The sequence below is a fragment of the Triturus cristatus genome, chromosome 5_2 (genome assembly GCF_964204655.1).
Source record: "Triturus cristatus chromosome 5_2, aTriCri1.1, whole genome shotgun sequence".
Lineage (NCBI taxonomy): Eukaryota > Metazoa > Chordata > Amphibia > Caudata > Salamandridae > Triturus > Triturus cristatus.
In genome coordinates, this window is record NC_140588.1 from 9,798,963 (window position 1) to 9,823,921 (window position 24,959).

At 41.6% G+C, this 24,959-nt stretch overlaps 1 protein-coding gene across 1 annotated transcript in view; it reads left to right on the top strand.

Annotated features, from left to right (window-relative positions):
• DNAH5 (dynein axonemal heavy chain 5) overlaps positions 1-24,959 on the top strand; it is a 5,853,083-nt gene that overhangs the window by 3,629,956 nt on the left and 2,198,168 nt on the right. The window contains exons 49-51 of the mRNA XM_085606747.1: positions 16,022-16,235; positions 17,119-17,342; positions 22,825-23,023. Of these exons, the coding sequence (XP_085462873.1) occupies positions 16,022-16,235; positions 17,119-17,342; positions 22,825-23,023 (637 nt within the window). The remainder of the gene's footprint in view (positions 1-16,021; positions 16,236-17,118; positions 17,343-22,824; positions 23,024-24,959) is intronic.

Below are 24,959 nucleotides of genomic sequence, written 5' to 3' on the forward strand. Positions count from 1 at the left end.
ATCTGTAGTTTTTTTAGACCAGACTTATTGGCCCCTGCATATAGGCTGTTGCAGTAATCCAGTCTCGAGGTCATTAGAGCCACTGACACTGCCTTTTTATGGCCGTGCAGGGGAATAGGTCTAAAATCCTTTTGAAAGACTTTATCAAGTGGAAACAAGTCCATGCCACTGCTAAGGATTATTGACGAAAAGATAGTGATGTGTCAAATTTCTTGGTGCAGAGAAAAGTGAAGAGTCGACATGGCACACATCCCTGTGTGCCATGCCTGCAACCCACTGCCTGAGGCCTAAGTAAGTTACCCCTCTAGCAGGGTGCACTATCCCACAGGTGAGGGCGCAGTTGCATGAGCACTGTACCCCTACAGTGTCTAAGTCCATTCTAAGTGCATTGAAGCCATAAATAGTATATGGTCTGGGAGTTGGTCAATACACACTCTACAGCTCCATAATGGCTTTACTGAAACCTGGGACGTTTGATAGCAAACGTCTAAGCACATTAAACCTACACTGATGCCAGTGTGGAATTTAATGTAAAATGCACTCAGAGGGCATCTTAGAGATACCCTCTAACAAGTGACCAGCCCTGGTGTGGTTCTTGAATGGCTGACCACCATTTGCTACCACCAGACAGTTTTCTGGACCCCTGGGTAGCGGGCCTCTGCTCTCTGGGTCCAGAAACAATGACTATACTGGGCAGAGGTGTTATGCCTCCTCCCCCAGGATGGGCTAGGTCCATGAAGGGGAAGCTTCAAAGGCCTGCAGCCTCTGTAAGCTGTCCCAGCTTTTTGCTGCCCCCAGCAACTGGTTCTCACCAGTTCTGACCCCCACTTTGGGCAGGAGAATCGGCAGGAAAACCAAGTTAGGAGGAGAGGTGTGCCCTACTTTGCCAACCCCACCCGTCAGGTGGGGGAGGCGAAGTGAAGCACACATCTCAGTAACTTCCATCTTCAAGATGAGGGTACACAGCCAATTAGAGAGAGGCTCATGGCCCCTCCCACTAGAGGGTGGCATAATAGGGGGTGTACTCATCGTAAGGAAGGGACCTATTGGTTCCGACCTGCACACCCCTGTAAACGCTACTACGTTTAGTATTTGGGGGCGACCCTGAACCTTGCCTCCTTAGTTTCAAGAAAGAAAGAAGAAGGACCGAAGAGCCGTGCTGACCAAGGAAGTAGAGGACACCAACTGCTTTGGCCCAGGCCTACTGACCTGTCCCAACTCCGACCTGCTCACAGCAAAACCCAGGCATGACCAGCAGCCATTTAGAACCTGGAGGACCTGCCCTGCCTTCATCAAACAGACTCTGTCTCCTATGAGCACCGGATATGCTCAACCAAAGACTCCAATCACAGAACCTGGATCCTGGCATCTCCGCGGTTCTCCACCCGATGCCCATGGCCTGAGTCCGAGTGGCCCAACACCACAAGGTGGTCTCCCCAGTGATCGTGACCTGGGATCTGGTGGTCCCTGACTGATCTCGAGCTCCAGACCGACGCCTGCAGCCTCAACCTGTAGGGTCCCCCCGACCACGACCCCAGCTGATAAGATCGGATGCCTTAAGGCATCCCTGCACCTGATGCCCCACGGTCTTGGGTGGCTCAACCGATGGTATCAGGGCATCCCCCAAGAACCCAACTTACCTCTCCTGCCAGTGGTCACCTTCAGGAAGCCTCCTTGACCAAGCCTGCAGCATCTTTACCAAACCGGAGACCTCCATTGCAAATTACAGGGCTTCTGACTTCTTCTTGGGACTCTGCATCTGGCCGCCTCCGTGCCGCTGGTAGTGCAGCTTCTGTGCTGGTTGTTGGCCCCTTTAGTGCTGAGTCTAACCCCAGGAGTTCTAGTCCCAGATCCAAATGGCCTGCTCGTAAGCAGCCCCCAACCGACTGCCCCGTAACCCTATTGGCTAACATTGTGCCTTTCCAGTGCAATTTGAGTGCCCAACTAGACCTTGGGAAACCTTATTCCTATACCACAAAAGCCATACTTGCAGGTCGTTTACTTACCTGTAAGCTGTTGACACTCTTTTGCTCTATAGGAACCAATGTTATGATTTTTGTCCAAAAATGTTCTAAGTGTTGAATTGACTTTTTGTTAGGGGTGGGCGGAATTTGCGTAGTCTTGTTACGCAAAGTTCCGTGAAACGGTAAAAAATCTCCACGAGCTACGCAGAATTCCGCGAGCATGCGGAATTGCTCTTTCCGCCCGTTTGCGATGCGCTTTACCTGTTCGGGGACGCTGTTTGCGTGCTCCGGGGGAAATATCTCCCGAACTTGCCCATGCGGTCGCCAATTGGCGCGGCCATCTTGTTTTACTTGTCCCGCCCGCTTGCGATGCGCGTTTCCTGTTCGCGGGCGCGGATGTCCGATGGCGCGCTTGAATGACATGTTCGCGATCGCACACTCACGCTGGATCTCGTGGCGCACGCGAACGGATAGGAAAACTCGTCGGCGAACGCAGGGATCCCGGTAAGTCGCTCCCACGCACACAAACATGCATTTTGAAAGCGCGAGCAAGGAAAAAATTACGCTGCGCCGCAGATCGCGGAATTTCGGCAAGTCCGCGTTCACCGCGGAACGCAGAATTGCCAAAATTCCGCAAATTCCGCAAGCGTAGCAGAATTTACCACCCAGGCCACCTTTTTGTATGAGAAACCAAAGTAATGTTCTTTGACCTAAAAACTGTCGTACTTACCTGTGTTTTGTAAGACCCATTGTGTGATATCTAGGAATATCAGCCAGAGTAGTAAAAGTAGCTAAAATTAATCTAAAAGTACTCTAAGGTAATTTCTATGTGGTGTACCTGTTTTAAAAGCAAATGCAAACCTTTATCAAATTCCATTTCAATCACAATTGCATTTCCTTGGAAAGTTTTGCATTTGAAAGCATATCCTACTTACCTGTACCAAGTCCTGCTTGGTTATAGAAATAAAACATAAGTATACCTTTTTTTATACTTACCTAATTGGACTGAATTCTGTTTCTGAGTGTGTGTCATCCATCTTGATTGAATGAATACAATAAATACTTAACACACCCTCCTGATAAGCCTAACTGCTCAACCCCACTACCACAAAGAGATCTGTTAGTGATTATCTAATTTGGCCTCTGCTATACCTTTGGGGATCCACCGGACTCTGTGCACACTATACCTTACTTTGGTATAGTATATACAGAGCCATCTTCCTACAGTATTTTGCAGTTTTCTCAACTCGTTGAAGGTATGCACAGTATTCAGTAACATGATGGATACAATCTCACCTTCTGCATTACATTCTTCATCCAAATGGAAGGTGCTGGACTCAAGCGCAGTATCGGGCAATTTTGTCTGCATAACAGTTGCCTCTGGTGCCAAGATCATTACCACTCTTCTCTACAGCACACTTCACCACAACAATTCATTTTTGCATTTGCAAAACATCTAAAAAATTTGAACATACAGCCCATTCCTGATCTGGGTGCAAGCTGATGCCAAAAATCCTCATTGCAACCACAACTTGTCGGAGTTGTTTACAACTCCAAACCCATACTGAATGTCAGTGTGAATGGCGACTCACTTCTGAGGTACAGCAGGCTGTGGTAAGGGCCATTAGTTCAGCCACTTGTGCAGACGTTACATTGAATAAGTACAACACTTCTAAAGCTCCACTCGATGTACATTCAGCATAATGACTATTAAAATGCTGTGTTGTTCCCACAGACCAGACCCATCAGCAAAAAAAGGGTATGGTCAGACTCAGGAAGAGGAACATCCACACAGTCATGGTCGAATTCACCCTCATTTTCTCCTTCTGGAGATGGCAACAGAAAAGCAGAGTTTTGTGTGTTACATCTCTGAATTGAAACATTTTCTGCTGCCAAAATGATTCTCTCATAGCAGGTTAGGTGGCTGTTTGTTAGATATTGAGTTCTGGTATGAGTCATGAGGGTCTCTATGGAATGAGGGGTAGCATTAAAATTGACGGGTAACCTATCACTATCCCCTCAATTTTGCTGAATGCTAAGGCTCACTGCTGCAGATGCTTTGAGAAAACCAGGCAATGCTGCTGCCACTGGTTCAAGTGTAACTGAGAGGTATCCAATGGGGTGCTTGGTCTAACCATTGGCTTGTTTTGTATGGACTGGGCCCACCTGTCTCTTTCATGACAAAAGAGCATACATTCTTTAATGTAGTCTGGCATTCCGAGAGCAGGTGCACTACAAAGCAGATTGTTGAGCTCCTGGAATGCTTCCTTGCGTTCATTATCCTTTGGTACCGATCATTAACGTCCGTATGTGTTATCCTTATTAAAGGCTTCACCAGAAAGGAATAATTTGGGATATTTTGTTGGCAGTAGCCAACCATGCCCAAAAAGAAAACGGGATGCATTTATAAAAAGAACTGAAACTTTGCAGTTTCATTTTTTAAGAGTAGGCAGTAGTCCGTGGGACCACTGCCTGCTATTTAAAAATATTTTTTTTAACATTCTGAAAGGGGGAAGGGGTACCCAAGGGACCTCTTTCCCTTTGTGGATGGGTTACCACCAGTTTTAAACTGGTGATAAAATATAACTGTTTTGCAACCGGAATTTGCTTGCAAAACATTAATACATACCATTTTGGTTTGGTATTTGGCACGGACGACCCATCCAAATACCGAATCGGTATTTGGTAGCAAACGCAAATTTAATTCGGTAACAAGATACTGTATCGCAATGTGCCTTGTACATTGAAAAAGGCTTTTTACAGGCTTTTAAAAGATTTTTGCAGTTGCAAATAGCTCGATTCTGGGTATCGGGCCATTTATGACTGCAAAAAAGATTTGTACACCTGGCCCTGTGTCCCTTAACCCCTCCATTCTGAGCTTAATTGTGTTTAGGCTATCATGTACTTCTCCTTCAGCCCCTTTCGTTTTGCTTCCAGGATGTCACTGCAATATTTTACATACTGTAAGGTAGTGGTTGAGGTGGCTTATACACTCCAATTGAGACTATGGTTACCACGTGGTGGTGGTGGTGGTGGTGTTGATTAATTTTTTTGCATTCAGTGCGATATCACCTTCTGATCCAAAAGTGTATCAAAATAATGTTCCAATAGCGCTCCCCCCAGGGGAAGCGTCCCCCAATTACACAGTTATATTCTCCTTAGGGAGATTTTTATCCAAAATTCTGTGATTTAGCTTAAAATGTAATCAATTAGACTTGAATGGCTTTTCAAATTATTTTTTATTGTAAGCCATTCCCACAAAATTGCATCCTTCGTTGTGCTTTATAATGCAATCATATGTTGAATCCACCAATTAAACAATATGGAATAGCCTTCATCAGGGGATATTTAGTTCTGAAAAAGATGTGATGAATTGAAGTGAGAAACAAGCAGTCTTAAAAATAAGCAAATGCGTCCATCACCAAGTGCCTTGCACAATGGTATATCAAGGAATTGCTTCAAGACTTGTTGCAAATCCAACGGTCGGCGAGCTACTGGTGTCGAGGGCCTCTGGCTTCTGTGAATGTGTCTTAATTCCATGCTCAACCCTTGTGGATGTCTAACAGATAGCTTAAAAGTGGATAAAACACGAAAACTAATTCTGTGTGTTAAGGTAAAACCATAACGCTGGGTGTTGATTATGCATGTTTATGCCCACCGTTTGTCAAACGGAGATAAATTGGCTGAACAGGCTTTGTGACCGTGCCGATCATGAAGTTCGTGTTGAATTTCACATGGTTGTACACATAACGCAGTCAAAGTCCGACTCATCAGTATGGCATGCGCTTGTCAATAATAATTAGCCACGATAGGGACCAAAGTTACACAATGTGGGTAGCATGCATTGAGTGCCCAGAAACGGTCGACTCCTCAGTGTTGCATGCGCTTGTAAAGTGGTGTGAGTAATGTGGTTGTTATTGCATGTAAACCTACGGTTACAAGCAGAACAGTTTGCCACAATATTACACCAGTTATAGAATATGCGTGGCATGCATTAAGTGCACTGAAAACCTGCACATACATAAGATAAGGTGACTCAATAGTGTCTCATTCAAAACGTAAACGGTGATTAACTTTCAGTAAGTTCACGAAGTCGTGCCCGATTCGCAGCCATTGAAGCCAACGAGAGACAGGCGTGGACGGTCGAGAGATATAGTGGTGTGTAGACATGAGAATAGGACTGTCCTGAATAGTTAAAATAAAGTAATCTTGGAGTGGTGAGAAGTAAAGCGAGCATAAAAACTCTGAATTGACCCTACCCTTAAGTTAAAAATAAACTCTCAATGCATTGTATTTAAAAAGTACGACATGTGGGTTTAAGTTTTACATGTCCTGATAGTGAAAAACTCCTGAAGTTTGTTTCACTACTGTAAGGTCTTTCTCTCCAGGTGCTAACCTTTGATTGGGAGCAGTTTAGACTCAATTAAATTGTATTTTAAAATCATCTTAAATTGCAATGTCAGATTGTAAGCCGCAATCCTAAAAATGCCACTTTTGCAAAGTTTGCATTTTCTTTCCCTAACCATATCACCTTCTGCCTCTATCCTGGACCACTTGACTATGAATGACCGAGCTGTTGGGTTTTGTTTATTCCTTAGAGACAGTGAGGCAAAAGGGGAACAGGTCTTGGCAGGATGGGCAATCCTATAAGGATGGCTGGCAGGGCTGTTCCCTGCCTCTTGTATACTTCAAAGGGCTTGCCTCCAGCACACCCAAAGGACCCTGACACCAGCCGTTTGTCACCCCAGACTTCATGGAGCCTTGGTAGGGTAAGGGAAGAACTTTCTAGAACCAGATGTTGGGGTACTATAGGGAATCCCCCAGTTCAAAGACTAGCCCCAGGTATAAATATTGAACCCTCAGAATACCTCCTCAATACACTCCTGGACCAGTGGAAGATTTCAGAAGGGCTGTCTTGACCCCCAGAGGACTGCCCTGCTACTACTAGAGGACTAAAGGCTGATACTGTGGCATGAAGGACTGCTTTGCTCCTTGAAGGAGAACTGGACCATCTCCTCGAACGCAAGACCACCAGAAGTGACTCCAAGGGCTAGTTGGCTGGCCTCCTTTGTAAGGTACAGGGACATAACCAGCTCCTGAGACCTTGGACCCTGCCTCGGTCTGCTGCTGGAGTGAGACCTAACCCCCCCCCCCCCCCCCCCCCCCAAGTAGTGCCATTTAGGTTGTGGGCCCCTTGGAGTGGTGCTAGAGGTGCTGTTCTTTCCTTACTCTAAAACTTAGGACTTAAAACCTTTTCACCAATAACTTCCTTGAGAACCGACAGAAGACTGGGATCTACCTGCTAGCCAAGCCACTGAAGGTACATCGCCAGTCAGCTTGACTTTGCAGTAGCTCCCACTAGGTTCTTATCCACAGCAGCAAATCCTGTTCAACTTGCCCCCCCCCCTCCAAGAGGGCTTAAAAAAACAGATCATTTTGCACATTCTTTTCTATTTAGTTACTGATTCAACATGGATTGGTAGCTGCTAACTTTAATGAAGAAAAAGCATCCCTGTCATTTTGTAGGAGCGCAGATGTGTGGTAGTGTGGTGCGTGCTCCTACGGAATGACGCAGCTGGCCTCATCAAAGGCTATGTTTTTTTTGTATTATTTAGCAATGCTGCAGAGCATTGGGGATGCTGTGTAGCCTAACTAAAAACCATTGGCAAAGCCAATAGGTCCTAAAGTGGAGACCTTTTCGCTTTTGCCAATGCTTGTGTAATAGCAAATTCTGTTGACGTTTTCAGGGTACATGCAATAATATCTCATCATATATGTTCAATATTAATGATAGCAAATATTTCATATAAGACTGCACAGTATCCTAACCCAAAAATAACAACAAAGAACTATGAGGACTTGTGCATATCTTTGTTGTAAAAAAAGAAACATGCATGGGAGCTGGGATCAAAAAGGCTGTGGTATTCATACTCTCATGTGGGACATCATGAGAAATGGAAAATAGGAGATGGTAATTTCAGGTAGTCTGGGTATTGGAGTGGTATCCTTTCCTCATTCACATATTCTACTATCTTGTGGCCCTAGCAAATCCCAACCCCACAACCAGGTGGACTTGGGAGTTGTATAAATGTCTTGTGCTGACCAGTCTGAGCAATAAGCAGGATAATGTCAGATCTCTTTAATGGGGGTTTGTGTGAAGTGGAAAACGCTGTCGCTGCATTCCATGGGTAATTCTCTCTCCTTCCCATCTTCTTTTGGGGGTCATCAATATCCATGAAATAATCGCCTAGCTTTCATAGGCCATGTTGTTCACAGTAATAGGTTTTCTGACTTCAGAGTACACTTATTAAGTGTCTCCTCCCAAGCCACTAGTGCCTTTTGACCTAACCCCCAATGGCAACAATGTATGAAGGGAAGCTATTTCTGCCAAGTCCCACCAGATTATGTCATAAAACAGTGCTTGTAGGGATGGGGCACGCACGGCCTTCAAAACCGTAACTATTTTCCGTATACAAAGAAGAGCATACTTGACAGAGAAATCAAATGAATTTGGAGAATTGGTTGCTCCGAAAAGCCATAAAATCATATTTGACACCCCAGCTTCTGTCATGCCTTAGCTGGTTTCATTACCAAAATATATATCCACAGTATGCTGGTAGGATTTTCCCTCCATCACTCGAAACCCTTGGAAATAATTTGCTGCAGTTAAATAATGTTGCTACGTCAATAACCCAATACCCTTCCCAGTACTGAAGGGCCTTTTGAACCGTACACCCATGCTGGTTCCAGGTAACAGCTACCCCACTTTTGCTAGCGGAATTCCATCACACTGTGATGGGTAAGATAGGTTACCCTGTGCTTAGCGAAAAAACGCACTGATGACCCCTGTGACTTGATTAGCATTTTCTCATTTAGCGCAAACAATGCTGAAAACTGCACTGATTCATATTTGAACTCCTACATCATTCTGAGTAACGTGCTAGGGGGTCACCAATCAGGCTTCAGATGAAGCTGTGGCACACAAATTCGTTTTCTTCATGCAGTTGATAATGCATAGCACATCCTTGATAAAGGTGAAGACATGCATGTTCATTTTCCTGGATCTATTGGTATCATTTTGATACAGTGAACCAAAAGATTATTTTACATACCATCAAGTAAAAATTTGATATTGATGGAAATATGTTAAAAAAGTTAAACCCCCTTCCCTCAGGATTGTGCACAGATGTTGGAGATAAAGGATTTGATGTTTCCTCTAGTAGCCACCACACTTATGTGACCTTGGATTGCTATACTGTCAACACTAGAAGGGTTGATGAGAGATAGGAACTTGACCAAAAACACACGCAACACACCAATGCACCAAAAATGCTCGGATTTATTGGAAGATGACATCAGAACATTTTATCATCCACCTAGTACATTGCCAGGGTAAAACACAGAGCTAGCTGTCACATCATTCACTGAAGATGAATCCTTAAATTACTGAATTCCAGCTCCTCTCCTCTGAACAATCTAAAGTACCCATTCAGAAAAGGGTGTACACACTCACAGACCATCGATTCTCTCTGAAAGTATGGCTAGTGCAGTGTTTTATACAAGGTTACAAGATTAAAAATATGATAAACGGTGTCCAATTTCCTCTTCACCTGTTCCAGGACATCAAGTTCTAGTCATTTCCTGACTGGATTATGACAGTAATCTCCTTATTGGATGCAGAAAACACATCTGACACCATTGACGGCTATACATTGCACTGCCACTCACTTTATCTCAGACACCCGTTGCTTTAACAATATCACACCAACCTTAGTTTCAGCAGTATGGCATATATCCTGCCTGACCTACAATCACCTTTGTATAAACTGTCCAAAAACCCAATTCAACGTACTTGATATTTCAGGATGCAGCTTATCTCTCAACATGAAAGAGACTGTTAACCTGAACAACTGTAAGCTCAAGAAGCAACAACTGAAGTTATTACTTGTAAGATAGCACCCCATAGCTTACTGATGTGTATCTATCTTCAGTGCCTTATGTGAATGGCCTTTTGGTGACATACTGTCCCCATTTCGTCCTTTTATTCCAATTGACCCCTCCTCTCATAATTCCGGTTAGAATGCTTATGGCTTGCCTGTTAACGTCTGTCCAAGACCCCATTCAAGGCAGTATTCATGTATACACATTGCACTGTAATGCTGATAGCTTTGCAGCATACATTTCTTCTCAACACTCATAATCCCGGCCCCCTGATATACCAGTGTAAAAAAAAATGGTTGTCCAGAGATTTTCATTTTTGATTTGTGTTTTTGGATCTTTAGAGAAGTAATTTAGCTTGGGTAGACATTGCTGATCAGGGCTGAATTTTTCTGGACGACATTTTTAAAAATGGTGGATGTGGTGCAGTGATGATGTGATCTTTCAGGAACCATGAGACCAATATACTTCATTTCGGTGTCAAAAAATAGATTTTGGAGGTCAAGTAGACTTCTAGAAACAGAAAATAACTCCTCTGATCAACCCTTCTGCCATTTTCCAAAATGGCGGCTATATTAGAGGAAGAAGAGACATATATAGAAATTAAACAAATAATAATGGCTTTTAATCCTTTTATGTATACACCAAACAATGTTTATGATATGAGTATGAAAAAGAATTATGTTTCTCGCTCCTGTTATAAACACATTTTCATGGTTCGCTTAATTTAATTGTTTCAGCAGTTGCTTGTGGTACATTTGCAGAATGTTGAACATTTGAGAAGAGCATATTGATAGGGACATCTTTCTGTAGCACAGGTTTTGTAAGTACATGCACGTGTAAGTTCTGTGGGTAGAGGCTTTAGAAATTTCATAGGTTTTATTACCCCATCAATATCTTCCCAACCAAATTCACACTAATCTTTCTCTAAATATGCATGATCCAAAATATTTACACATCTTCTCATCAACTAGAGCGCTCTTTTAATGTACCCATGCACAGAATATGGCATCGGTGGAAAGTCACTTAGCAAGACTGATCTCTTTAACTCACTGAACGAAAAGATCGTCAAATGTGTGACAGTCAGAACTAGTTTTCCACACACGCACAAGGTATTTTTCTCCGTCTACAAAGTCATATCTTTCTTCTGTCTCAGCAAATCCTTTCAGAAACTTCACAGGTTCAGCAGTTAAAGCTCCAAGCTTTGTTCCAATTTTGCTCATACTTTCACCTGTAAGAATATTTGCTTTTATAAGAACACTGGGCGTCTCTGGGTCAAGTTTCTTGTACAGGATATCAAGTGGAATTAAATGTCTTTTCTTGCCTGTTCCATAATGTATCCATAACTCTGACAATCCTTGACCTTTGAACATTGCAACAAATCTAAGAAGCACAATAATATCTGTTTCATATCACAGTACAATGACTCGATTGGAACCATTTCTAACAGCCCACTCAATGTGTGGAAAAACACGAAGGTCCGCTTCCTTCAATTTGCTGTTAAGTTCTTGAGCAATATGGCCCATACCTATTGAATATATCTCTGCAGGCACCAACTCCTCATTGACAATTATTCCACTTGCAATAATTGGAAATTCAGTGTTCACTTAAGCATCAGCAATGTTTTGGTGAGTTAACATCTCCAAGTTCATCTTGTTCGATGTTGATGTCGAGAATTTATCAGGTTGCACAGGTATAGGTGTCGAATTTTTGATGCAAGCAAGGTCAATTGTTTCACTTGTAGACATTTGTGTGATCCTCTCACATTCTTTGCTAGTTCAAGATAACTGTCAAAGACAATGTCCAGTTCTTGCAAGGTGCACAATGACTTTAATATCTTTAGAACAGTCTGAACAACCTCACCGAAGTTTTGCATTGATGACATCTTGACCATTCCCAATTGTGACATATAGTCCACAAGAACGGCAATTTTCAATAAGGACACCTTTTCAACTTGAAATTCTTCAGGTGAAAGGTTTTTTTCCAGCTCTTGTACTAGTTTGTGCTTCACTGATTTGATTGTAGCATCTCCATCAAATAATGCGTTTGTTAGAAGAAGATCATGCAACAGAATGACCTCTATAAGTTCACCCCTTTACTTTGCAACATCCATCTCTCCATGTGCTTGCGAAAGTTGTTTTTTGTAATCTGTTTTATAGTGGCTGTTTGGAGGAAACTCTTACTATAGCAATTAAAGTGTGGAAGTTTATCTTTAGTGAATTTGTCAAACAGCTTTTTCTCTTTCAATGCAAATCTGTTCTTCAGTTCTGGGTGTAGTTTCGATCCATGTTTCACGACATGTAGTAGACGTGTCTTCATATCGTTATCCACATATTGTTTGGTCACAAAGTTGTTTAGTCACAAAGGCCCAGTCATTTTTAAGAGGTTTCCTAGCTGCATGAAATGAAGAAGGCTGTCAACATGTTTATTAAAACTTTCCCCTCTCTTTCCCACAAGTTTGTGATGAAGAAAAGTTTCACGATGGACTATTAATTTAGAATTTGCCATCTCTCTGAAAACACTGTAAATAGAAAGGACTTCATGATAAACTAGCTGCCATTGAGCAACATATTCCCTTTTATGTGTCTGACCAACAATTCCCTTGGAGCTTTTCTGTGACCTCTGGATCGTCTGTTTCAGTTTCATATCTGTTGCCACAGCAGTCTCTGTATTTCACCACAAAATGTGTTTGGATGAATTTTCTGTAGAGGTATGGTTTTTCCACCGCTAGCTTCTTCACTCTTTCAAATATCAGGATCCATATCTCAGGTCATTTATGCATTCTAATTTGTGAGACATAGTAATCAGTGACTCCGCAGTCTTCACGTGCAACTCACAATCACCTTCCCAATAAGCATGTACCAAATTCCCCAGAACTTGCAAAGTTCAGATTTTAATTCATATTCTTTGACAAACTCTACAAACCTGCTTTTCTGATTTTGAGCTGAGTATATTGAACATTGCCTGGATTTGCATTATGTCTTTTGAATGAAGTGCACCCTGTGCCTTGTTCATTTTTGAGATAAGATGTGCAAAGCCTAGTTTGACATTCTTGTTTCAGAACACATTCCAATGCAATGTTTCTACAGCCCCAGATATGATGAGCATACCTTCTAGCGAATGAACATAATGAGTTCCGCTCACTACTGACTGGACAGTTTATCTTCCAAAGATTTCAGCCGCAATAAGGGCATTGTCCATGCCACATCCATTGAGATAACTTCTGCACACAGCAATGCACCTTTTGTCAAAATACCCATCATTGGATAAAGATCATCAAATTCAACTGGATTGCTCATAAACATGTCGGCTACAATACAGAAAACACCTTCATCACGGAAAATTGGCAGGATAGGCTGGTCTTCAAGCTGAGAATGCACATTTTGGAATTTTTTTTAGAGCTGTGTATACTGTTGCGTAGTTTGTGACTGAAGATGGTATTGCTGGTAAAAACCCAACCTTCTTCAGAGCGAAGGTATTCTGGGAGATCTGAGCATGAATTCCAGCCCACGTAGGATCAGTCTGCACCGAATAAGCAATATAAAAAATTCAGATAAATCAGCTTTGTGGACTGCAGCATCAGAGAGATCCATGTCCTCAGCCACTTTGAAACTTTCTGGTGGACTGGGACCTGATAATGGCTTGTAGTTATTTTGCACACATTGGCAAGGTAGTTGGGTTCTAAGTTTGCAGCTTCATTTGTTTATGCCTACAGCTGACACCGCTTGTTTTCCAGCAGCTACTTCATTTGTACAGTCTTACAAATGCACCACAGCAGTATCATATGTGCTGGATGTTCCAGCCAAAGAAGAGCTGTCTTCAAAATCAAAATTATCAAGAGCAGCAATTGTAAATCCTTTCCTTGTAAAGTGGCTTGGAAGTGGTGTGCTGTTGGATTAACAAGATTTTACAGCCTGAGCTGCTAACAAGTTCCTGCTCTGAACTATGTCATTATAACTTGCTGATGCACCAATCCTATTCATTGAAGTGATTTGCTCTCTACTTTTCCACTTGCCATAGATTGTGCGGGCCGCTCATCATGTGCAGCAGACTTTTCTTTTTGCCGTGATGTAATTCATAAAATATGAGTTGGAAAATACAGTACATTTGCACAGCATAAGTCTGTCGGTTCATTGGATTGGATTGGAGGACACTAGTTTGAGTAGCTGTGCACAATATTAAATACGCTATTTCATTTCATTGTCTTACACTTTTCGCCTATATCCTTAAAGCCATCTTCAATGTTGTTGGCTTCTGTTCCAAACTCAAGAACTTTAGTTTGTAACAGTTTTGCTTTGTTGATATTAATCAATGATGTAAAAAAATGTTAAGATATCAGCAGTCATTCTTGTTGACTCCCATGATTTGCAGAGCTCTGGGGCATCACACGTTTTCATTAAGTCCAAAATCGAAAGCTTTCAGGATGTTTCTTAAAATTGTTTCTGTTGATTTTACTACATCCTGTGATCTTATTTTGGTAGCAAGAACTTTAGGAGTCAAATCAGCTGAGAACACCAGAAGTGGCTCATTCTTTTTGTTAGGCTGACAAAAATGAATTCTGTCATTGTAGAATTCTCACCAGAAAAATCTTAATTTCATTATTATTGATCAGAACAGTTTCATCAATGGTGACCATTATTTCTCTGATCTCAAGAGTAGCTTTAAAACTTCATTTGTTTTCTCAAAAAGTGCAATCTTAACTGAAGGCTGGTGTAACGTTGCTACTAGGAGCTAATTGTACATTCCTATTTTCAAATCTATGTACGCATGCAGTTTGGGTGGCATACAAATCCTCTGCAAATACATACACCTTGATGTTTAGATCAGCTGCTTGGTTGAAAACGTAATTTTGGAAGAAATTAGCTGCAGATAAAAACAGGTTTGCCCTTTGAGACGTGCATGCTCTGTACTTTGTTCTTTCATCAATCCCTTTGGCCTTTGTTCTGGCTAAACCACAGATAACACATTGTACTTCCTCTGCTTTCTGATCAGTTGGAGGTGGACGAGGGGTAGCCATCGTTATCTAAGTGGGATGGCATTGAGTTTGGTTGTTGTCTCTTTCTCAGAAGACTTGAATTCTTGTTTTGATTCGCTTGTTTCTGCTATTTCTTGACAATTTTTTTCCAGGATTTTTCCCATTGTATATGACTTGTAGCACTTGTTGTTACAATGATAAAATGTTTGATCCTCTTCACCCATCAGTTTGTCTTTCATGAATTTCGCCTTGCCGTATTTCTGCAGCATCTCTAACTCTCTTCTGTTCAGCCGCTGTTGATGTTAAGCTTTTCTTTCAGATTCGTTTGGCATATGACACATTTTCTTTGACACAAAAATGAAATATACAGGTCTCATGGTTCCTGAAATACTACATCTTCTCTTTAACACATCCGCCAGTTTTAAAATGTTGTCCTGAAAAATTTGGCCCTGATTAGCAATGTCTACTCAAGCTAAATTACTTCTCTAATAATACAAAAATACAAATCAAAAATTATAATCTCTGGGCAACAATTTTTTTACAGAGGTTTATCAGGGGTGCTAGGACTTTCACTTTGACTGAAGGCTTAATGCTGCCTCCTTCCAGACGGCCTCCCAGCCAGTCCTTATTCGCATCATATCCTCTAGCTTGCTCTGAGCTTGTGTACACCGTGTTATTCAGTTTGTGATCTTCAAAATACATATCATAATCCGAATTTGTTTTTGGTAGCTGTTACATTTTTTAGGATAAAATGAATCTGTTAAGAAGTGTCCTATTCCGTTCAGAAGTGGGAAACGTGCAAGCAACATTAGTCTGGTCTGTTGCTAGTATAATACTAAATGAAAATCCTGTCAATGCACACTGGCATTTCTGAAGTATCAGTAGCACTATCTTTGGTGGTAATATCTCAGTCTGCATACTCCAAAAAGTATTTTAGAAGTCTTTAAGTAATTGTATCGATTAAGCTTCTCTTAACTGCTTTAAACATGGGTTGATACTTAACTCAGTATGAACATCTTAAATAAAAGTTAATAGAAAGAAAATAGGAAAGTTGTGGTCTTATTTTAAAGTGCTACACAGCAACACATAAGCAATTTTTGAAGCAGTTCTCCTTCAATTTATAGTTATTCTTCATTTGCTTTAGGTAACAAATGAGATTGTTCGACAGCTCATGGAGCAGAATGGATTCTATAGCTTGGAGAAACCTGGGGAATTCACCAACATTGTGGACATCCAGTTCTTGGCCGCCATGATTCACCCTGGAGGAGGTCGTAACGATATTCCACAAAGACTGAAGCGGCAGTTCTCTGTTTTCAACTGTACTTTACCTTCCAATTCTTCAATTGACAAGATCTTTGGTAAAAAATAAATAATGATAATTACAACTGTTTTCCCGAGAGACCAAATATAATTTAAAATGTTGCGCTGTTTCAATATTGATAAAACTTGCCAATTTAAATGTTTCAAATGATTTCATTATGAATGAGTTTTAAATATTTGAATCAACCTTTAATGTGAAAACAGTAATATTAGTGAATTTGCCCGTGTTATTGCCTTTTAAAATCACAGTTGCGGCTTATCCCAGTCACAATATAAAGAAAAGCAGTTTTTGTCTTCTGATATTGTTCAATATTCCAAAACATGAAGCCTTGAGTATACCTTTATCATAATGTCTCTATGTTACTAAAATTGTATGCAGTATTTTACACAGTCAAAATATCTTGTAATTTATGAAAATAGTTTAGAAAGATTGTAATTTCTGTTAACATATTTGGGTTCAAATAGAGACACACATTAGGGTAGAAATGGCATGCTGATAATATTCCTGCAGTGTATACGTCATTTGTCTCCTGAAACATTCACTTTTTACCGATCACATGTCCGCTAGTACCACCCGTTTGTCTATCATTCAGCAAAAAATTACAGTTATTGCCATTTTCCGCTTTCATATAAAAGAATCCATTGACAATTTACACAATGTATTCAAATCGTAGAGCAAGGAGTGTGCTTAGAGATGACCCATTTACAAGTGCATTGCACTATGTGCAACTATTGCTTTGTGTGATATAGAACATCATAGTCACCTTTGTGTTTATTCTCATGTGATTTTCAGTCAGAGGGCCATGCTTATTTCTCCATTTTGTATTGTTGATGAGAATATAGTCATGAAAGTCTACATAATTAGCAAAAAGGTATGTGCATAACCGATACATAGTCACATTTATATTTTACCTTTTGTAGGTGTGATTGGAGTGGGGCATTACTGTACCAAACGTGGTTTCTCAGGTGAAGTGACGGCTTCAGTTTCGAAGTTAGTATCACTGACTCGAAGACTATGGCAGATGACCAAAGTCAAAATGTTGCCAACCCCAGCGAAGTTCCATTATATCTTTAACCTGCGGGATCTTTCTCGGATCTGGCAGGGGATGCTCAACTCCACCTCTGAAGTTATCAGAGATTCAAATGTAAGTTACTTTACTAATGGAAATCCTATGTTTGATCAATGTTCTTAATCTGGTGGTTTTCTTTGGCAAACCTATCACACAGTATAAATGTATTCCCATCCAAAAAAGCAGAGTCTAATACATGTGTTTGAACTTGTTGTCAATATTTTTCATAAGCAAAAGTGACTCATTTTGTTTAAATGTTGTCAATATCTGTGAGTCAGGTTTGAAGGCCTCAATGGCAGAAAGTACACATGAACTGATGTAGTGCGCGAGCCACCTTCATAGAGCAGGCACGGAAAGAAAGTCCCCCAGTGCAGTTTGACTGAAACTAAAGGATGTTAAACTTCTTCTCTACGTAGGGTGATTAAGGACAAGAAGGGAAGATCTACAGCTTGTGCAAATACCAGTAGGTGGTGAGCTTAAGGATTGCTAGCACAATATGGGCCCCCCCCCCCCAAACAGCCCATCAGCTCACCCTTTTATTTTATGTCCAGGATAAAGCTCTGAGCTCTGGCCAAAATGCAGAAAAAAGAAGTTAGTTATGATTAACCCAAAATACAGGAGTATCAGACTGATTAGGTGCATTTCCAATTTAGGGTTGTGCAGGTAAGGGAATGTGGTTTATTATATAATGATGTGGTTGTGAGGTCTCACTATGTAATCACTCACAACCCTTTCTTTGGTCCAGTCAGGCTAGTTTGTCAAACTTTAGCTCAGCCCTGGGTAGCTGTGTCTTTGAGCAGTCAGTCTTAAACAAAGGAACAAGTGTAAAGCATTTAGAAGAACCAAAACAACTGGACAAGAAAGAAACACAACTCTCAAGGAATCCGACACCAATATATAAAAGTAGACTATATTTTTATGAATTTTTGGACACCAAAACAAAAAAGATTCACCTGAGATTTCTGGAGATACGATTACTTGAAGAAACAGTATATCACAACTTTTTACTTAAACGCGAAAAAGCATTGGCAAATTCAACAAAGTTGACACACACTTTTTCATGAAAACTTTTGTCAAAGTTGATTGCGGTCACTTCCAGTCACTTTGGATGATTAACTCGAGCAGGTAAGGGGAACTAACAAAGTCCAAAAGAACAGTTACCTCCAAGAAGAAGCAGCCCCCAGCCAGTTCCAGTGTTAACGGCAATATGCCATTGACTTCTATAGAGTGGTCCTGATGCAAGGGATGCAGAATGCTGAAGGACACTGATGATGCTGTGCAGTCGACGGGAATTGTCCTGGGGCTACTCCTTGGTCCTGGTGGGGCAACTTTGACCACAGGGGTTGATGTCCCCCCTGAAGTCCTCTTTGTTTCAGCAAAAGTCCAGTCACACTGGACTACTGGTCTCTGGATAAAACAAAATCAGCTGTTCTCTTCTTCTAGTGACAGCTCTACTTCTGGGCAACCAAACTGCACTGTCACAACTCTCCCGGGTCATGTAGACTTAGGTTAAACGTTTCAGTGTTGGGACTCGGTCTCCTAAGCAGCCCTGCGCCATTGAGCAACAGTCTAGTGATCTGGACTACTAACATGCCCAGGCAGGCTTCTCCAGCTATTGTGGGCTTGGTGCTGGCACAGGAAGCCAGCCAACAAACTCTTAGAGTCTCTGCTTCTGACTGGGCTCAGGGGCACCTTCTGCACAGTCTTCTCTTCGTTAACCCAAGCAACAGCAGGTGGAGTCCAACTTCGGTGCAACCTCTTCTTTGCAGGTTCAAGGTCAACAGGGCACTCCTGCTTCGGTCATCTACTTCAGTCCAGGCGAGATCTAAGGTCTGGTGGCAGGGGTGCCCCTTTATGCCCAGAAAGTGCCCTTAGGGGAGGCCACAGTGACTAGCCAATGGGATACTTGGATTCTCCTGCCTGATGACATTTTACTGTGAAGTGTGGCTATCCCAGAGTATTGTATTCTGCCAACTCCTAAGATGGCTGAACCCCGCTATTGGAGTGTGGAGCTTGCTAGCCACCCTAGAGGTGTGGCTACCCCTGGGCTACACGCCCACAGTAAAAATTGTCTGATCAGTGCTTTCCCATTGCTGACCCTGACATCTTCCTGTCTACCTAAACAAAGGAGCAGCCCCTCTTATGAGTGCTTGCCCATTGCCCTTCAAAAGTGGCTTCCTTTTTGAAGCTCGCCTTTTGGGCGACCACCCTGTGTGAGTTTCCCTGCCAGGTAGAGATAACAGCTCCTTCCCCGGCAGATCCTCTGTAGGCTTTCCTTGAAGTCATTTACACATTTCGCCAGGAGACCAGATGGCCGTCTTGTGGACAGTCCTTAGAGTGCAATCATAAACGGGCACTGGAAACCTTGGACAACAAAGTGGCAACTTAATAAAGTTGCACTTTTTCCACTAGTGACATTCAATTTAGTTTAAGCATTTGATCTGATTTAATGCACCGATTTAATTGTTACCTTGAAGTACCAATCTTTAGTAGTCCTATTCAAAAGTTAGCAAGGCTGAGGCGTCAACCTATAACATCACCACTTGCCAATGGAGCTAAAAATGACATTTGTGGTATTTGATGTTACTGTACCATACGATTCAAATTTAAAAAGCACATGGCGTCCCATAGACATCCCAGCACTGTTAGGACATTAAAAACATGACACTACAGGTTCAGCCTTTTAATATAATTCACCCTGCCTACAGGGCTCAGTGGGTTTGCTTTAGGGTGACATACAAATATTGAAAAGGTAACCTTGGCGGAGAAAACGGTCTATAAAGGTCGAGGGTGCCCCAAAAAATGGGACCACAAATTGGGACGGGGGAACAAATATCGAGGGGACATTTGTATATCTCCCACAGTAGAACTCCGGCGAGAGAGACAGGCCTTAATGGACAACTTGGGCGCAGGGGGAATGTCCGGAGCTCTGGGAAACACCTAATCGTATACTGTGTGGGTTGGAGCCCTTGGGTCTCGGGCTGGTCGGTGGGTGGCCTGTTCGATGCTTTATGTTGGGTTAGTCTCTGAGCGAAATTACCCTTGTTGTGATGATGATCGCTTATGGTGCCCTTATATGTACCCTGTATAATTACGTACTGCCTAATGGTCAGATTGCTGTAATTGCTGCGGATTTTAATGTTAATAAAAAGTTATTTAAAAAAAAGAAAAGGTAACCTTGGGCTTTGCCATGGCTTGCAATGGCAAAGTCGACTTACCAGTGTAAAACTGCTCTGCCAGAAAGCAGTGGCAGGCTGGGAGTCATGCTTATGCTTTATCTCACCTGTGGTGGTTCAACTAGTGCTGCAGTCCATAAGATATACTTTATCTTATGGGTCATAGGTACCCCTTGTACCATATACTAGGTGGGACTTACAAGTTTTTTAAGTAGCGCCAATAGGGAATAAGCAACTAACCATGTACCTTCTTAAGGGTCCGAGTATATGCACTGAGTCCTGATTAGCAGGGCTCAGGGGCATTTCAAAGCCACTACACCTGTGTCTAGTAGTCAAAATGGGGGCAGAAAGGGGGGTGAATTTGCAAAAAGCCTGTTTCCTCAAACAGTGGTCTCAAGAAATTCGATCAAACTTGCATTAAAGTGGAACTTGTTGCATTTGCCAGTTTACTCAGATTCTAAGATGTTAAACATTTATTTAGGTCAGAGGTGTCCAACGCAAGTCCTTGAGGTCTGAAACCATGCCAGAATTTCATGATGGCCACTAATAAAATGAATACTTTACATTCAGATTAAAATTTTGCACATGTATCTTATGGGGTTCTCTGAAAAACTAGCATGCATTGCCCCCTTCTTGATCTGAGGTGGACACCCCTGGAATAAGTAATGATTTAATATTCCATGTCTAACCTTTACTAGAAGCATCTTTATGTGTGACAGTATCCCATCCGTGGACATTGGTAGTGGGGGTCAGACATTGAGCAGCCTGGCTCTGGGACATTTAATTGCCTAGTCTTATGCAGCACTTGCAAAATGGGTGTTATAGCATAGAGGAGCATGAGACAAACCGTAAGTCAGTAGTCCTACCCTGGTAGAAACACCACATGGTAGGTACGAGGTCATGAAAGTTATAGAGGTTGATGCAGCATTTCCCAGTTAGCTTCAGGGAACAGGATTCACAGACTTTAAAGTATAAGCCATAGACTATTCTTCTGCACAAAACAAATATATAAACCAGGTTGACACATAGTTACAAGCTGGCCACTTGGGGCAAGTGAAGTGAAAAATCTACATAAAAAAATTATGAAATGAGGCAGGGAAGTAAAGTATTTTCTTCATATTGGGATGAGATTGCTCAGCAAGATATCCATGTAGGCAACCTCATGTCAGTTTTCAACAAACACACATTTTAATTTGATTTTTCTTTGTTTCAGCCCTGAGGCACAGCACATCCTCTCTTCCTTCTCTGTACAGATCCAGTATTGAGTTGATCTACAACTCACAACATAAACTTCTAAACTGAGAACCTAGATCATGGCAAGAACAAATGATGAAGACACTATACATGAATGACAATTAATGATAATTAACAGCTCTAAATAAAATGGTCCGGATATGCAATGCAGGAAAACCTAGTACCTTTACCATTATTCTGCATGTCCCCTCCATTCACATCTCCCACTCCTTGCAAACTGACCTTGTTTTCACAGAAAGTTTGTTCTTAACCTCTGCTTCTACCAAAACCATACTCGCCAATCCCTGGACATGATTTGGAATTTTCTCTTTGTCCACTTCTTCCACAGTGAAAACACTCTCCTGACACTCTGTTGTCCCAACTAACCATATTACGATCTTCCTTGGTTAATTCATTAGTTGCATCTTTATATCATGCAAACTGTCTCCTCGGCTTTCTCAGCACTAGAACTTGGTTTACTCTTTTCATGCGTCTATTCCGATACACACTTTAACATGTGCTCAACCTTTTTTGCAACAGAATAACCTCTTTCAATGGTGGCTCATCTTTAAATCAGAGTTCCTCTCTGATTTTATTCTCCATGGATCTTAATACAAACTGGTCTCTGATCCGCTCCTCATAGGAACCCCCAAATTTACACGTTGTAGCTAACTTTCACAGACATGTAATATATTCACAGCTAAATATACCACTGAGTGAAAGAAATTGTTACGCTGGGTGTGGCTTTACAGCTAGAGCTGCTGACTTTGGAGCTGGGGAACCAGGTTTGAGTCTTGGCGCCTACTTAACATCCTGTGACAAATCACAAATCACGTAATCTCCGTGTGCCGTGCAAAAATGAATGTGTACTAGTGTAACGTAACGGGTGCTCATGTAAAGCGCTCCAATACCTTCAAGTCGAGTTTGCGCTATAAAAAACTGCAAAAAAAAAAAACATGAATTGACTAAGGGACATGGCTATTGTGCGCCCCCACTTCATTTTTTACAGTAGCTCATTAGTAACAGTATATCTTAAGGTGGAAAGCCAGTTATAGGAAGGACAAACATTCTATTTGTTCTTTGCAAAATGAAAGGTGATGCTGAGTGATCGAGTTTCATATCTTATTCTTTACATTGTTTTGAAACAGATGCTGTTGAAGTTGTGGAAACATGAATGCAAGCGTGTCATTGCTGATCGTTTCACTACCTCTGAAGACGTCGATTGGTTTGATAAGTCATTGGTAAAACTGGCAGTGGAGGATTTCGGTGAAGCAAAAAAGGTTCTGGTGGATGTTGGAGTTGATGCATTTTTTGTCGATTTTTTAAGGGACGCACCAGAAGCAACAGGTAATCGTAACTAAGTTGCAATTAAAGCTGTGCTTCTATCTCTGCATGTTTGTTCAACGGTGACTCGCACCTGTGATTTTTGTAAAACATAGGGCCTGATTATGATCCTGGCAGATGGGAAGTCACTCACAAACGTGATGGATATCCAGTCCACCATATTACAAAATAAATTATATCTTATGAAACTTGCAATACAGTCGACGGGATATCCTTAACGTTTGTGATGGAGGATCCCATCCGCCAAGACCGTAATCAGGCCCATAGTCACTTGCTTTTTGTTGCCCATGCTTTATTTTTCTATCTGATAGCATTCTTCCAGCCGCACCAAACCCCAATCCCAAGAGGAGAAACTACATGTTTATTTCTAATGGTCACGCTTCTTGTTGAGCTTCATAGGAGGAAACCTCTATATTTTCAAATGACTGTTTATGTCGTAGTTGCTCAAGTAAAGAGTTGCTGCTTTATCTTGTGTTTTTTATCGCATTGTATCTAAAAAATGAAAGCCTGAGTTATGTAAATGGTTTACTTTTAACCGTAAGCAAGTTTTCTATATTGTTGGACAGTTTTTTTCTATTGTGTGGGGCTCTCTTAGATAGCATATTCTCATATTGTCCCCCCTTTAGACGATTGCAGGAAACTGGTTTTACGCAATACATTGAATGCACAATCACTGTGAATTGATGGCATGCTTGGAAATTGATTGTGTATGCCACAATTATCTTATTATTTATTCTTCAACATTTACTGGCCTTGCCTTAGAATATGGTATTATGTATATCCATACCAAGCTTCAGTTATTTTGTGTCAAGGCCTGATTCCTTTAGTTCATTAGGTTTTTTGTATTTGTTTTTCCATTTTCGATGTTTGGGGCCTGCAAATAAATCTAATTGATATGAGTATAACCTGTCTTTGGGTACCCCCGTCAACATTATCTTTTTGTGATACACCAGACTGAAAGAGTTTCCTTTAGACATTTCTCCTGTTTGATTTGCAATTTTTTCTTATCACACATTTGGGTTTGTTACTCGAAGTGCATTTAGGTTTATGCATAAAACAAATATATGTGCCTTTACATATATAAGGGCATGGCCGACATCCTGGTTTTTCTATAGCTTTAACCAGCAACACTATCTGGAAGACTTCCAGTTGGTATGTACATATTTAGATCCTGCAGAATGCTTATAACTAGCGCCCCCACATCCATTCTAAGACTTAGCACGCTTTTCCTGTGCCACGCAGAGATGCCAGCCTTCTGCCTGCACTCATCAGGCCTGAAACCAGTCTTGGCCCTTACACAATACAGACTCGCAAAGTTGAATAAAGCCATTTCAGTAAGCATTGATAGCAAGCATTGATATGCTTTTGTGTCTTAGCCAAAACATTGGCATTTTCACTGTCTACATGCACGTAGCTATCATTAACTGAGAATCGCTGCCACTGTTAGATAGAGTTGAACTTGGTGACACAGTTCCTACAAATTTCTAACATACTATCACTGTGTCAGAGCCCATTTTATTTGCACCACTCAAGACTGTAGAGTAGACATAAAGCTCACATTTGACCACATAGAGGTATTCTACATACTCACGCAGTGCATGTGGTTCACTGTGACTTCTTTACATGTTTAACCAACGCCACTTCCCAAATCCCAGTGTCTGGTGAATGCCTCTCTTTACTGGTTTGCTGCTAGCAGACTCTAACTTCCTTTGCTCTCATTTGCTGAGCTCCAAATGTTCTTACTTTTACTATCTCCTGGAAGAGGTGATATCTTAGACCTCGGTGGACTTTGGGGTATATTCACAAGAACGTGTGATAACTACCGCAAGAGTAGCTTAACGCAACTCTCAACATTGCAGCCTATCAGGAAAATTTTCGCCGTGCCAGCCAAGTATTCACAACGCGGCGGCAGCATCCGACAGTCACCAGATAACGCGTC